Source organism: Otolemur garnettii, unplaced genomic scaffold (assembly GCF_000181295.1).
Source record: "Otolemur garnettii isolate 467f Iridium unplaced genomic scaffold, OtoGar3 scaffold00013, whole genome shotgun sequence".
In the NCBI taxonomy this organism is placed as follows: Eukaryota; Metazoa; Chordata; class Mammalia; order Primates; family Galagidae; genus Otolemur; species Otolemur garnettii.
In genome coordinates, this window is record NW_003852408.1 from 23,324,245 (window position 1) to 23,338,794 (window position 14,550).

The 14,550-nt window shown below is 45.0% G+C and overlaps 1 protein-coding gene across 1 annotated transcript in view; it reads left to right on the plus strand.

The window, feature by feature from the left end:
* Nucleotides 1-8,059, plus strand: part of PLEKHM3 (pleckstrin homology domain containing M3) — a 176,115-nt gene extending 168,056 nt beyond the window's left edge. Inside the window, exon 8 of the mRNA XM_003784992.2 lies at nucleotides 6,719-8,059. Within this exon, the coding sequence (XP_003785040.1) occupies nucleotides 6,719-6,896 (178 nt within the window). The 3' untranslated portion in view covers nucleotides 6,897-8,059. The remainder of the gene's footprint in view (nucleotides 1-6,718) is intronic.
* Nucleotides 8,060-14,550: the final 6,491 nt, after the last annotated feature.

The window sequence follows — 14,550 nt, forward strand, 5'->3', positions numbered from 1 at the left end:
CAAAAAAAAAAAAAAAAAAAAAAAAAAAAATTGAATATGTTTAGGTCATCAACACGTACTTATGACATACTACAAATTATATAACCAAATGAATAGTATTCTTATGCCAATTTTTTCAAATTTTTATTGCTTCATTATTTTTAGGAATAAGATGCAAATTGAGCTCACAGAAAACCAGTGTGTGTCTTGGCCTAAAGGAATCAGTTTAAGGTCATTATGCAAGTCGGTTCCCTTGTACCTATTTTTTTTTTTTTTGGTTGTATTCCTTCTTTTTTTAAATTCATTTTTACTGTTTGGGGTTCATCAAGGGTACAAAGAATTAGGTTACACTGATTGCATTTATTAGATAAAGTCCCTCCCAAGAGGTGTGACATATACTGTGGCCCCCCCAACTCCCCTTCTCCTCCCATCTCCCTACGTGCTCATTTCCCTACCCCCCCTTGTATTAATTCATCTACTGCCTTGATTTTAGAATACAGTACATTGGATTCTTGCTTCTCTATTCTTGTGATGCTTTACTAAGAAGAATGTGTTCCACCTCCATCCAGGTTAATACAAAAGATGTAAAGACTCCATCTTTTTTAGTGGCTGAATAATATTCCATGGTATACATATGCCACAGTTTGTTAATCCATTCCTATGGCACAAAAATAGAAACATTGATTTTGGAACCAAATAGAAAACCATGAGATGAAACTAACATCTTACAACAACCTGATATTTAATAAGTCAAATAAGAGCATCCACTGGGGAAAAGAATCCCTATTCAATAAATGGTGGTGGGAGAACTGGATAACCATATGTAAAAGACTGAAACTGGACCCGTTTCTCTTACCACTTACAAAAATTGATTCAAGATGGATAAAAGATTTAAATCTAAGGCAGGAACTGAATCTTTTTCAGTCTCATACAATTCCAATCCGAGCAAACCATATGGATACATTTTTACCAACCTCCTTACCTTTAGGAAAAAAAAAAGAAATCACAATCTAAAAGTGATATGCCCAAATATAATCCATTTTTCACTCCTCAAGTATCCATCGTCTGTAATCTAACATTTCTAAATCCTTGCTCTCTTGCCTACCATCCTGCCTGCTTCTTCTCCCGGCGTCCTTGAGCTACTAAGCAAAACAGAGGGGCATTTGAAAAGTCAGGATTTCTGTTCAGCCTGGAGAAAGCCTTGAGTGGAGGTGATGCTCCGGGCAGCAGCTGTGAAACCTGGGACTCTCTTCCTCCCGCCATCAGCACCCAACTGTAGTCAGCTTCTTACTGAAATTATACCTTAACCTTTTTTATTTTAATCTTCCTACTTCCCCCAAACGAATGGATCTTATCATCTTTTTAAATTATATGTAATTCATTTAAACTTCAGCTGTCTAATAACCTGTCCTGTGTATTTTTCTGAACACACATCCATAAAGACATACATGGCTCTTATGCTCACACGCAAGCATATGCCAAACATGATATTAGCTGAATATGTATTTAAGCAAATTACAAATTGTTTTCTTATGTTCATTAACTTACACAATAGCAGAAAAAAACACCAACCAAAACATTAAAATGGCCAGGCCCCAATAACTACCACCCTTAGCTTAGAGATTTAAGTAATCATTTTGGTTTCTTAGAAAAACCAATAATAGCTTCTGGCCATGTGGGGCGCCGTACATAGTAGCCATGCACAAAGCCACACCCTGTTCCCTGTGGGCTCTGCAGAGTGGCAATCAGCCAAGGCTCTGCCCTGCTCTGCAGGCCTGTCCTTTTGCTTGTCAGAGATCCAACCAAACTGAAGCCTGAATTTCAATCCAAGTGAAATATCTGAGCCAAAAATAAAAGCCCAGAAGGAGAAGAACCCTACAGGAACAGTGCAGAAGCATTCAGTGACCTCAACTCAGGGTAGGGGCCTTTAGCAGCTTCCTGTAACCTCCCTGTGTACAGCTAGAATCTGGAAGGGTGCAGACAAAGCCAATGGGCCTGTCTCTAATTGGTCTCACATCATCAGCATTCCAGAACAGGAAACTGTCTGCAGCCAGGAATTCTTGCTTCTTTGCCATAATATTTGAGAAAGTGAAACTTTTTCCCTGTACATATTTAGTTCTGCTAGTTTGCGGCAGGTTGGTTTTCTTGGTTCGAACAGCTATAATAAGAACATCATGTCTGTCCTATCTCTTGGCTATTAGACTATTAGATTTCTAGGTTATGAACTTCTTTCTCACTTGCCTTGAGTCAGTAAGCTAATGTTTAGGTCAAAGACTTCATAAAACGCATAGTCTCATTCTGTGGTACATTTACTAAGACACAAAGTGATATTTATGTTGCCCCATAATAGCGGAGATAGATGTCCCTTTGCTGCTGTCCTAGGAAGGGGACCAATTTGCCAGGACACACTAGAGCTTCCCCAGAAGCAGAACCCCGGTCCCTCCCTCCTAGTCCTATCCTATGGTGTATGCACCGGGTTCAGTCCAGGGTAGCTGCTCCACTGGTTAAAACACAAAAATACTTCCATACAGAGTAATAGATGTCTGCTGCCTCTAGCTGGCTCCCCTGAAATGCCCCCAGAACATTTAACAATTCTCTTTTTCTTGTGAGGTGAGGGAATCCTGGTGGAGGTTGGGAGAATGCTTAAAAAGGAGTCTTTAATGTTTAGTTAAAATTTTATGAGATAGGAGTAGAATCAGGTCCTTTTGATAGAGCTGTATATACAAGTTTATATAAAGCTATTTCATAGCTTGATTAATCAATGCAAATAAATTAAATTAAAAGTAATGCTTTACACTTTAATTCAGTCCCAGCTTATCAGTTCAAGACTTCCAAGGAGGAGAGAGCAAAGCGGCATTTCCGCTCATTTATCCCTAGACCTTGGAACAGGAAAATTTGGAGAGAGGAAGAGACAACCCAGAGAAGCTTCGCACCTTCTCTCCCTTCCACAAAATCTGCAAGTTGGAAGGGACCTTAGATTCCATCTAACCCCACCTCATCGTTTACTTCTGTGGAGAGCGAGGTTCAGAAATGGACCCACGAGCCCTGTGATGCCCAGGCCGACTTGGGCCAAGGACTTGGGACTCCTCACTCAAGTCGAGCTCTCCCTCTCTGCAGCAGTGTACGACCACTCTGGCCAGTGCATTACCGGTCACTTTTTCATTGCAGAAGTTACTGAAACCTAACTGGTTTACAGTTACATAAAAGTAACTTATTTTGTGAGGCAAATGTGAACAGTTTGGTTTTGATTTGTTAGATGACCTAGGTAAGGCATAAAGAAGCAGAAAACAGCACAAAGAAACAGCCCAGAGGTGTTCTGCCAAAGAGCAAGCAAGTGTGACTGAGGGCCAAGCACCGAGATGGATTTGGGGGTAGATTGAAAATCCAGAGTAAGCAGATTATAAGAATACACTAGGCTAGGCCTTACTGGCTGGTAAGACTATGAGCCAGCAGGTGACACTTGCAAATTCAGTGTGGGAGGTGCTGTTTCAGGGCCTCCTGATGCCTTTTCCAGGTAGATTAGATTAGTGGCTCTCAACCGGGATGGTTTTGTCCCCTCAGGGCATTCAGCAGCTGGAGATATTGTTGGTTGTCACAACTGGGCAGAGGGAGGATATTGTTACTGGCATCTTGTCGCTAAAGGCTGGGGACACTGGTAAACATCCTACAATGCTTGGACAACTCCCCACATCAAGGAACTAGCTGACCCAAATGTCAGTAGTGCCAAGGTTGAGATCCCTAGATTAAGTGATGCAATAGATATTTTCATGAAAAAAATGGAAAGACCCACTGGATGACTTTGTTCAATAGTAAATATGTCTCCCTGTAGCTGTATTCTCTATGACATTGGGAAAGGGGGACGTAGGTCTTTGTTTTCTGTGGTGTACGCCAACAACCAAAAAGAACTGAAACCGCTCACAGCAGGGCTGGATGACTCAGAAATGAAGACGCCGCTTTCATTTGACGGATCACACAGGAACACCAAAGGGACGTTTCTCTTTCTTTACCTGTTGCAATTTTCAGCAGAGACGATTACATTAGTAGATTTGCTTTATATGAAAGATGTATTCCTGAAAAGTTGTGTGCCTTAAATCATATTTTAAATACAGTCAGGAAACTCAGTAAACACCCAGGAGCCAGTGAATCTTTTTAAAGTGAAAAATCCTTTTTAATAAAGTCATATTTTTGAAGAGGAGCGAACCTATATATTATATTTCTTAATGTAAGTATTTCTTCTGCACATTACATTTTTTATTACAGAGCTCCATAATTTTGTGTAAGAGAACAGTTTCTCTTTCTCCTTCCTTTTCTGACCCGTATTCTTTTCCTATAAAGAGAAAACAGGGATTGCAGGAGGGAGTAACCAGAGACTCTCCAAACTTGGACAGGTCATTGATCAGTCCATCCATACTACAGTTTAAAAGATGCTTGCTGGGTTACAAATTGTTAGAAAATAGGATTGGTACTATTTTGAAATCATTAGTTTGTTTTTTTTTTTATCTCATGATTTTCTTCAGTTACTGACCTTTGCCTGGAAAGAACAGGTGCATTCAGTCCCTCCATCACCCCGTGGGTGTTTGTTGCACCAGAAATATCCAATAAGACTCAATCTCTTCCCTCATGGGGACCTGGTATCAGCAGAGATAAGGGAGTGGTACTAAAGGAACCTCCCATCACCCACTGCCCCGGGCAATATCCCTGCAGGGTATAAATCACTCACTAACCCAGCAGGGCAAGAGGGGAAGGAGGAGGAAATGTATTTGAGAAAAGCTACCATTAGTGTCACTTTAGTGACAGGAGGTTACAGAGGTGTGACCCAGTGAGGGAAAAAAGCCATTGCCACTAGGGCGGAGCTGGCCCCAGGTGAGAGCGGTGCTCCGAGGCCTGGGCTGACCTTCATCCTCTCTGGAAGGAGAGAGGGGCTGAGGAGAGAGGAATGCTAAAGGTGACCCTGCCAGGACCAGGACAGCACCAGTGTCGAGGAAGCAGGTGCTAGAGTCACCTGTGTGTTTGGCGGGGGGGGGTCACACTGACTTTGGCAGGGCCCTTCCATCACAGCAGCCCAGTGGGTAGGAAGAAGGTCGCCATGACAGCGTTTTACAAATGAAACCACTGCACCGAGGAGGACGTAATAGCCTGCCCATGATTGCTCAGCTACAAAGAAACACTTGTGATTTGACACAGGAATTCTGACCAGAGGCCCTGTGTGTCCCTGTCCCTGCACAACAGAGCCCTGCTCTTGCTCAGGTGACCAGGCCTTGAGTGGCACCCAGTCAGCACTGCGGCAGGACTGCCAGGAGTTCTGGGTTCTAGTCACCACTCCATCTCCAGCTCACTGCCTCCCTGGAAGACAATCTCTAGGCCTCTTGGAATTTCAATTTCCTCATCCAGGCAATGAGGGGGTCGATTGAGATGTCCTCGGGTCACTGCAGTGACAGAGGTGAAGCCTCCCAGGAAGGGACTGTGCCAGACACTTTATCTATGATGTCATTTGAGGCTTGAAGCAGCTGTGAGCTGAGATGCCAGTGTTATCTCTGCTTAGCTGGGAAGGGAGCTGGAGCAGAGGAAGGTGTTTCCCCTAAGTCACTACATCCTCTCCAGCGTATGAGGGTGGGTAGGAAGATAGATGCTCTTTAGGTCAAACCCTCTGAATCCTGAATGGTGCTAGTACTAAGACCATGGCAGCCTGGGCAGTAGTGACCCCAAGACCTTCCTGTGCCCAGGACTGAATCTCCAGACGCAGTAGGAAAAGCGAAAGAAGCCTGAGGCTGAGCCCCAAGGACTTCTTTCACAGCCCTCTTTGCACCCTCCTTGGATGCTGGTGGCTGAACAAAATCATGCAGGTGCAGTTCCCTGGGCTCCTAGGACAAGGTAACAGTCGCTTGTCACTTGTGTGGAAGGATGAGAACTCAGTCCACATCAGCGAGCGGCTCACTGCAGCAGCAGTGGTCAAGCTGTCAATTACTCATTTATTAAAAACTTTGCAGTAAAAACAAGCTATTCAGACTCGTGTGCAAGCTCCCAGGAAGCCAGACAACAAACTAGTCATCTACCTGGAATGTCTCCTCTCTATAAATTACAATACCTGTCGTGTTGTTGCAAAAAAGAAATGTTTTCTTCTCGCTCTCTCATGCTCTGTTGCTCGTGTTTCTGTTATGAGGGGAGACTTACAAAGGCAGGAGGTTTCCCCTAATTTATAAAATACTCACGTGAGTTGACAGACCACAGGGTATCATTCAGCAAATGAAAATGTGTCAAAGGCAGTGAGTTAACAGAGAACCACATAGTTCACGTTAACTGGTGTAGAAAGCTCCATTTCCACAGCTGTACCAGGGGGTTTGTGTCTGGCAAGCAGAGCCTGTGCACTTGTACTTCCCCTTCATTTTCTGCCTCTTCACCCCAGACTCACTGCCCACACTTCAGTCTCCATGAGAGGAAAGGATCACATAGAGCTTCTAGCGCTCTGTCCAGTGTCACTGTAATCAGAGTTGCCAGGCGACTGCCAACTCCCCACAACTCACAGGCCACAGTTAGTTCTAATCAGGAAAACAAAAATGTTTTTCAATTGAAATTCAACCTTGAACATTTTGGAAAAGCAAAAAGCCCATTGCTAAGAGTCACTTCTCTTCCCGTGGGTAGGGTCCTCCAGAATAACAGATTGTGCTCCTGGCTGCCCCAGAAGCCGCCGGGCTTCACGCGAGTGCGCTTTGCTCATCCTGTCCCTGGTTGGCTTTTGCAGGTGTGAAAGCTGTGGCGCCGTTTTCCATTCTGAATGCAAAGAAAAGTCTGTCCCCTGCCCGAGGTGTGTCCGCCGAGAGTTGCAGAAGAAGCAGAAGTCTTTCTGGCAGAGGCTGAACATGGACGAGAGTCTGGAGGAGGCTTGCACTATGTTTGAGCTGTCTTACCAGAACACCTGAGTCAGGGCAGCACCGGAGACCAGGGATGCACCAATCAGCAATCCGTCAGCCCGGGGATGGCTTCCTAACTAGCCAGTTAGACCCATTTGGAAGAAGAGTATGTCTCATCTTCAGCTAGATATAGATATATATTTATTTATATGTATACACACATACCTATACGTCCTGTGCGTATGTTCTGTACAAATCGTTGTCTAAAAGGTCCACAGAGCCTCTGCGGCTTGAAAACTACCAATAGCTGAATTACACTTAGCCATGAATTTCAGCTGCTTGCTCCCAGGCGAAACGTGGTGTATACACCGTGCTTTATAGTTCAGACTCTTTTTTGATCTCTTGGGGCATTTTATTACACAAGACATAAGAGGAAGCATTTCCTGCAGAGTAACAGCTTCAGGTTATTTTTGTGTTATTTATTGTTAGCCTTTACAGAGGCTGAGGCAACAGAGGCAGGCACCTGTCATCATCTGTTTCATAAGAAAAATCTTCAAAACACAGGAATGACTCTGGATCCTTCCAGGACCCGGTGTCCCTGGCTCTCCTGCCTCGGTTCCTCCAGCGGAGGTGGGGATCATTAAGGGGGGGGCGTGCAGGCTCCCCCTGATGGAAAGCGTTCATCTGTAATTTACAAGGAGAGCTGCTCTGGTTTTGAAGTTAATCTCATAAAGTTTATTCCTGAGAAAAGAAGAAACCTCTGACCAATAACCGCATGTGGTCAGTTTGTTTGCTGGTTCAAATCCCAACGCCCATCTGATGATGTGACACCCTTCCATTATTTGCCAGGTTGCAATCACAGCTCTCTTAAGAACAGTTTTCTAAGGGTATCATGGGTGGTATTTATGATATTTTTCATGGTGCTGGCTGGAGGAAATGTCCTGTAACTGTTATTAAAGACACCGATGTGTAGACTGGTAGACAGGGTACAGATACATGGTACTTAGGCTGCGGATCCAAGAGCCGGTCTTCAGTTTCTTTTCAGAGAATCCTCTGTACACAATTTCTACCTATTCTTTTTAAATGTTTTATTTCTCATTGTTCTTCGCGGCACTTTCATTTTGAACTTTACTTTGTCAGGTTAACCACTCTTGCTTTTACATTTTTTAATTATTTTTAAAAGTCAGAGTAACGTGGAAATTTAAAATACCAACTGTAGACTATTAAGAAAATACCAAACTTGCGATATAATTAATGAATTAAATCTAATATTATTTAAATAAATGAAAATACACATAGAGATTTGCTACCTTATAGTCAAACAAGAAATGCTGAAATAAATAATAGGATAAGAATAAGGATGAATAAATAATAGGATAAGAAAAAGGATGAATTGCTTTGCTAGCTGAAGGGCAGTGTTTTCCTGCTGCCCTGCCCTTGTAAAAGCCAGTGTGGCAGTCGCTGTGCCCCACACAGCCCTCGGGACAGCACTGGAAACCCGACAGCGCCACTCCTTCCATCTAAACTCTTTCCAGAATAGGAAAATATGCTTCTGACAAACCAATTCTCAATAGACTATGAGCAGATGCTGAATTGTTCGCACTGAGCAGATGCCTTCTATGCCTTCATGGTTTAGTAGTTGCCCTGCTCTCAAGACCCAGGGAACGCATGGCTCCCAGGATACGGTACCTTCTGCCCCATTGCTCCTGTCCTTACACCCTGCTTGCTCCAGATCCCAACTCATGATATTTCTGTCCATTTAGAATGTGACACTTCAGGCTGACTTCTGTGCAGTTAAAGGTAAACATTTTACCTCTCAACCCACGCCAGGTCCGTAAGCCCTACACCACATATTTCAACTTAATAGCTCAGCACCACGCGTGTATTTATTTTCTCACCATACAGTAGCCGTAACCAAGGCATGAAAACTTGTTAAAAGGCCAGGGCCCTATTCCTGGGATGCCTCATGGTGCCTTTTACTCTGAAAAAAGCAGGTTGACTTTCCGCCACTCTAGTTACAGAGAATGTTGCACACGAAAGGAAAAGGGTGGAAAATCTCAAACACTTGGCAAACAGGCAGACAGATCTGATCATCTCTTCTCCTCCTTCCCTTCATGAAATACAGTATTTATATTTTCCAGCCTCAGAAAAGATAGCAGAACACGATCTTTCACAAGAGAATTATAGACCTGCTTATTATAAAACAGATGTGCTCCCATGGCAAAGTGCCTTCTCCCTCCGCCCCCAGCTCCCTGTCACTGTAGCTTACTTTTGCCTTCCCTGTAATTAATGTATCTGTGATTCCAACTGTCAGCGAGGCCATTCCCAGCACACTGCATTGGAGGCCTGAAGTGCGAGGCATCCCCTCCCCTTCCGATGTGTTTGCTCTAGGTACAGAATTTCCTGTCCCAACTCACAGGCATCCAGGGTCAGACCTGCCGTGTGTCAAGGGTAAGATTCTGGATGCCTCTTCAAAACGCCTTTGTTCTCACCAGTACCCCTGTAGAGGGCCCTGCTAAATATGAGCGGTCCCTGCAAATGTGTAGGGAGAACTTTCCACTCGCATCGTTTTCTGCTTATTTTCAAAAGGGGAAAAAAAAAAATAGATGTGCTATCACCATTAGCTACCCAGAACTGGAACCGTCTCCCGGCTGCTTCTGTTTCTTCTCCTTTTCGTACAGTCCTGACAGCCTGGTTGGTACCAGCCACAAGCCTATGACATTCTCATTCTCTGCCACCACCACTCAAATCTGATAGGACAGAGCGGAGCCAGCTTAGGAGTTGTGTCTGCCGTGAAAATTCACAATTGCTGTTTTCAACCCAGAATGCCTTAGAGCACATGAACACCCTCACTGTTCTCAGCCCTAACAAGTCACCTGGTACACCGTTAGGGCATTGTTCCACTGCTTAGAAACTGTCGAAACAAAAGCAGATCTGTGGATTACCACCTCCTTAAGACCATGCTAATACCTGCTTTTCCTCGTGTTCCATTTTTCATCTCATATTAAATATCTTGCACATGAAGCATATGAGAAAATGGCCAATTAATCTCCTGGAGCTGGCCGCTGACGCCGGGAACCGCTTTCCACTGAAAGGCCCATTCCCTGGTGTATCACTGGAGGAAATCCCTCCTAAAAGTGCCAGAAACTCATGTGTGATATCGTCCAACCCTGGTGAAATGTTGGCATCTAACCCCGCAGTAAAGAAGCCAGTTCCTAAAATAGACCTCATTCTGCACTGCTGCAGGAAGGCCACAAAGTGCTTAACAAGCAGGCAACTGGAATGGGAGTAGTGTTCTCTCCAGGGCTGCTTTTCCCCAAAGCTGAAAGCCTCTTTATACAAAAACCATCTAAACCCTCATCGGCCCGCTTTGCTGCACCGCCTTTCAGGAGCCATTTCCGTGTCCGTAGTGCTAAGGCTCGTCTGGATGGGAGCTGTAATGTTGGCTGAGCTCAGAGGGTAGTTGCTTGTCTTTGTTCCCTCGAGTCTAGGCCTCTCCCAGGAAGGGAACACAGCTAGTGCCTGGGATCTGTGGTCTCCAGCACGGCCGCATCCTTCAGACTCCTGAAACGGGACTGTGCTGTGACTTCGTTCCAGCTGCAGTGAAAACTGAGGTGTTCATGTCACTCCAGTTGCCGAATGCAGCCTTTGCTAAGCTAGAAGTCACTTTGGACTGAGTCTGGCCTCTGATTTCCTCTCTGCGTGTCGTTGGCACACACTGCACCACACCAGATAGTTTCTGCACCTCCCCAGAGAGGCTTGGCTTCCAAACCGGGGGACAAGAGCAGAGGGGTTCTCTACACATGGGGCAAAAAGGCCATCCATAAATTAATGTATCAAGGGGGGACTGGCACGATGCTCCCACACTGAACACTTACGCCGAGGGCGGCAGCGGAGAAGCAGAGGGGCATCTCTCCTCATTTAGGGCAAAGCCTCGCTGCTGCTCATACGTTTGTGCAGAATTATTCGTCTCTTTTGATCTGACCCACTTTATTGGAAGAACTAGATTAGGGAATAAATCGTCGACTCCTGATTCTAATACTGGCCTGGCTTCAACACAGAAGCCATCTGATTTTCCGACTTCTCGTGGTCAATAGAGATGTGCCCAGTTTTTGCCCGTCTTCTTTCTTGAGCTTTCCTCCCTGCTGCTTTTCCTACTCTGAAATAATGTGAAAATAGAATTGGGGACAAGACTGAAAGAAACAAACCCCTCCTCCTCGGCACGACCTGGAGAGCCAGGTCGTCAGTAGCCCTATCCATTTTCCTTCCCTCGGCACTTGGTAGTCACAGACACCTCCCACCACTCTCTGCCCCCGAGTCTGTAGACCCGACTGCTGGGGGTCGAGTCCAGTGACGGATGAAGGAGCTCTCCACTTAGTCCAAACAGACGAATGCTGATTTGAACCACATGGGACAGTGTTTTGACAGTTAAGTCACAGCAGTCTCCCTAGTGGTAGGCAATTCTAATTTCATTGTATTCAAAAATCTCTGACTCAAAGGTTTTTCTTTAGCATGTTTTATTGAGCGCATGGCTGAGGTAAAATTCAAGTCATTAGGTTCAAGGCAAAAGAAAAGCCCGGAATTCCCTCCTAAGCACCTATAGTGGGCAACTGTTTTATTTAAAGTGGGCTTCAAATGCTCGTGTTTCGTGGCACGTTCCTCACAGAGCGGCCTCTGGTGTGACAGGAGGCATGGTTAAACTCCAGGAAGCCACTGCTGTTTGGCTGTGGTTCCTCCCTGTGGGAATAGAAGCCACTGGCTGCTCATCTTGTTGGGAAGCTCTCAAACGAAGCCAGTTGTTGCCCAGGATAGAAGGTTCAGGCACCAACAGCAACCCTTAGGGCAGCGAGGATTTCCTCCTCCTGGCCGTGAAGCTGCCAACTAGCCCCTCGCCTCTCCCTGATCTCCCTGCCCCAGTTCTGAGCTCCAGCCCAGACTGAGGCCTTGTGGCTGATAACAGCTGGTGGACGCCTGGGGCCTGGGGCCCCTTCTCCACGCCGGCCTTCCCATGTGGAATTTCCCAGTAGGAGTGCCTTATAGTACCATCTAGTGCTTCTAGTCTAGTCTGTCGGACCCACTTGAAGCTGGTAGGACCCTGCAACTAAACACGGATCCCTTTGCTTCTCCCCTGTTGGCTACTCTCGAACAAATGCGCTGGGAGCCTGTGCACCCCTCCACCCGCGTCAGACCTTTTCATCCATTTAACCTGGTGCCTTAACCTCCTGAGTCTCTAGAGGGACTCGCGTCAGGAAGCGAAGTGAAAGTGGATGGTACGAACAGTGGCTTCTTAGTGCCATCGGCACTTTAACCAGAAAATACGAAAGACACAACCCCACGATGATTTCACTTTGTTTTATGCTGTTTTTTAATCACTCTTTTTGTTCGTTTGCTTTCATTAGCCAAACTCAGGGGAATGTCATGATGTCATCAAGGCCAATGGGTAGAGAAATAAAACCAGCTATCCAGAATTGAATCTGTAAAGGCAGCGAAGTTAGCTTTTTTCAGGTTCACAAATTACCCAAACACAGGATTTTCTTTTCCTTTGCTGTATAAAGGTTTTCTTTGTATTTTGGCACCTGTTTTCCAAATGGGAAGTGGGAAGCCTCTTGGAGAAATGGTGGTGAAAATGTCTCTGTGCGGTGTGGGCAGTCCACTGAGCTCTCAAATTAGTCTTCGGCTGCTGGTGGCCTACTTGCTGGCTTTGGTCACCCATGAGAATCTTACTGTGAATAGCTACTAGCCTACCATAAAAGATTTAAGAAAAACACTGTTTCTTAGGAATGGTAGGTAGAAGAAGGGAATGGTCAGAGGAGGGAAAACGCTTAGGTTGCAAATGAAGAACCCTGAACATGGCCATGGGAAGACCCCCGTACAGCTCACACTGCTGGGTGGGATCGCGTGCTCTTCCCAGGTTCTGCGCCTGCAGTACAGAATCAACCAGAGTGCCGAGTTGGAGCTAGTATGTCACTCTGTTCCGCGGTGTGTAATAGCTAATGTGCTAACATACATGTGCTCTTTCTGTTTGCTGGATTTTATTGCCTTTTATTTCGGCATAACATCCAGTTTTTTGTTTACATCCTTTTTTAAACATCAGTAAGTATAATAATATGAAATGGAAGTTGTACTGTTGAGAAGACTCCTAATTTTATGGTCATCTGTCACATAATTTAAGTGCACCAGTTCCTCATGTATAAAGTGATCTCTCTCAATAAACAATGCAGAACATGCTTTCCTTTGTAGTGATAACTTCATTAGAATACCGTTCTGGAGGGGGCGGTGAAAGCCCGAGATGAGCCTGGATATTGATTCAAGGTCAAGACGTGAGATTTTATTGAAAATGAACGATCTCTTACTATCTTACAGATAGACTTTGTTTTTTTCTAACTTCGTCAACCTACAATATGCTCATTAGCCCTTCTCATGCTTATGAAAAATACGGTGTAACTTTTAAAAAGATGCAGGTGTAGTGTCATTGGCCCTATTTGCTGAATCAAAACACAATAACATTCAGTCCTGAGGCAAAGCTGCATGGACTATTCTCCCACCTAAGCTGTTCCCACACCTTCCTGCGTTGGTCTCACTTCACCACTCCTGCACTCTCCAAATAGATGCCCAAGTGCCAGGCAGTCAGCCAGGCAAAAGCACTGGTCGTTCCTGTGGGGACCAGGTTTGGGGAGCAATGAAGGAGCAAAAGAGTGCAAAGTAAAGAGTCAGTGTTCATACTTGAAATGGCAGCCGTCTAGGAGTCGGAGTGATTGGAAATAGTTGCAGTACCTGCACGTGGGTAGTGCACTCACCCTTGCACCAAGAAGGCCACAGAGTGCAAGGACTCCATTCAGAACCTTTGATTTTAAACTCACTTTCCCAAAGAACGACATTGAAAAGAGACCAGAAAAAGGCGTTTCTGGTAAAACATTCACCAAAGGTGAACCCTGAGCCTTACTCCCTCAGACACACCTAAACAAGCCCAGCCTTTCCTACTCCACCCTCAGGAAACCAGCCGGACTCACTCCCACTCTGTCCAAGGAATCACTGGACTTCATCCTCACACGGAACCTGCCGCAGTCCTTGATAAAAAGAAACAAGTTAATGTTTCACTGAACCAAACTAGACACGCCATGTAGTCGGAGCCCGGATCCATCTGATCTGCAGGCAGGTTAGCTCTTCCCTGTTGTAGTAAACTGGTGTGGTGGGATAACTCCAGGGAGTTTTCTATCATCTAAGACAAGATAGGCAAAGATGTCAGAAATGTGCAAAGAGACACCATTTGGGCCACCTCTTCTCACCCTCAGAAAACGGTGATTTCAATCTCCCTCAATTGTTTCCCTTGTCCTGTCCTTTGATGATGGCTCAAGATGATGGTTTAAATCAGTGGTTCCCACGTTAGAAACCCAAAAACAAAAGAAAACCATCAGGGCCTCGTTGCAGACAATTAAATCAGAATATCCCTGGACAGGGCCTGAGTATTTATATTTTTAAAAAGCTCTCTGGGTGATTCAATGGATCCTAGAAATTAATAACCACTAGTTTAAATGAAGCTGATTGTGCTGAAATAAACATTTGCTTGACATGTTGGCCTCTGGCAGGAACAGTGTCAAAGGGATTTGGAAGGGCTGAATGGCTGTAGTTTCCCTCTGTTAACAGCCGTCCCTTCCCTTTTTCCCAACAAAAAAAGACAGTACTTTGGAACTTGCTGCTTATGGACTGCAATCATTTCATAAAA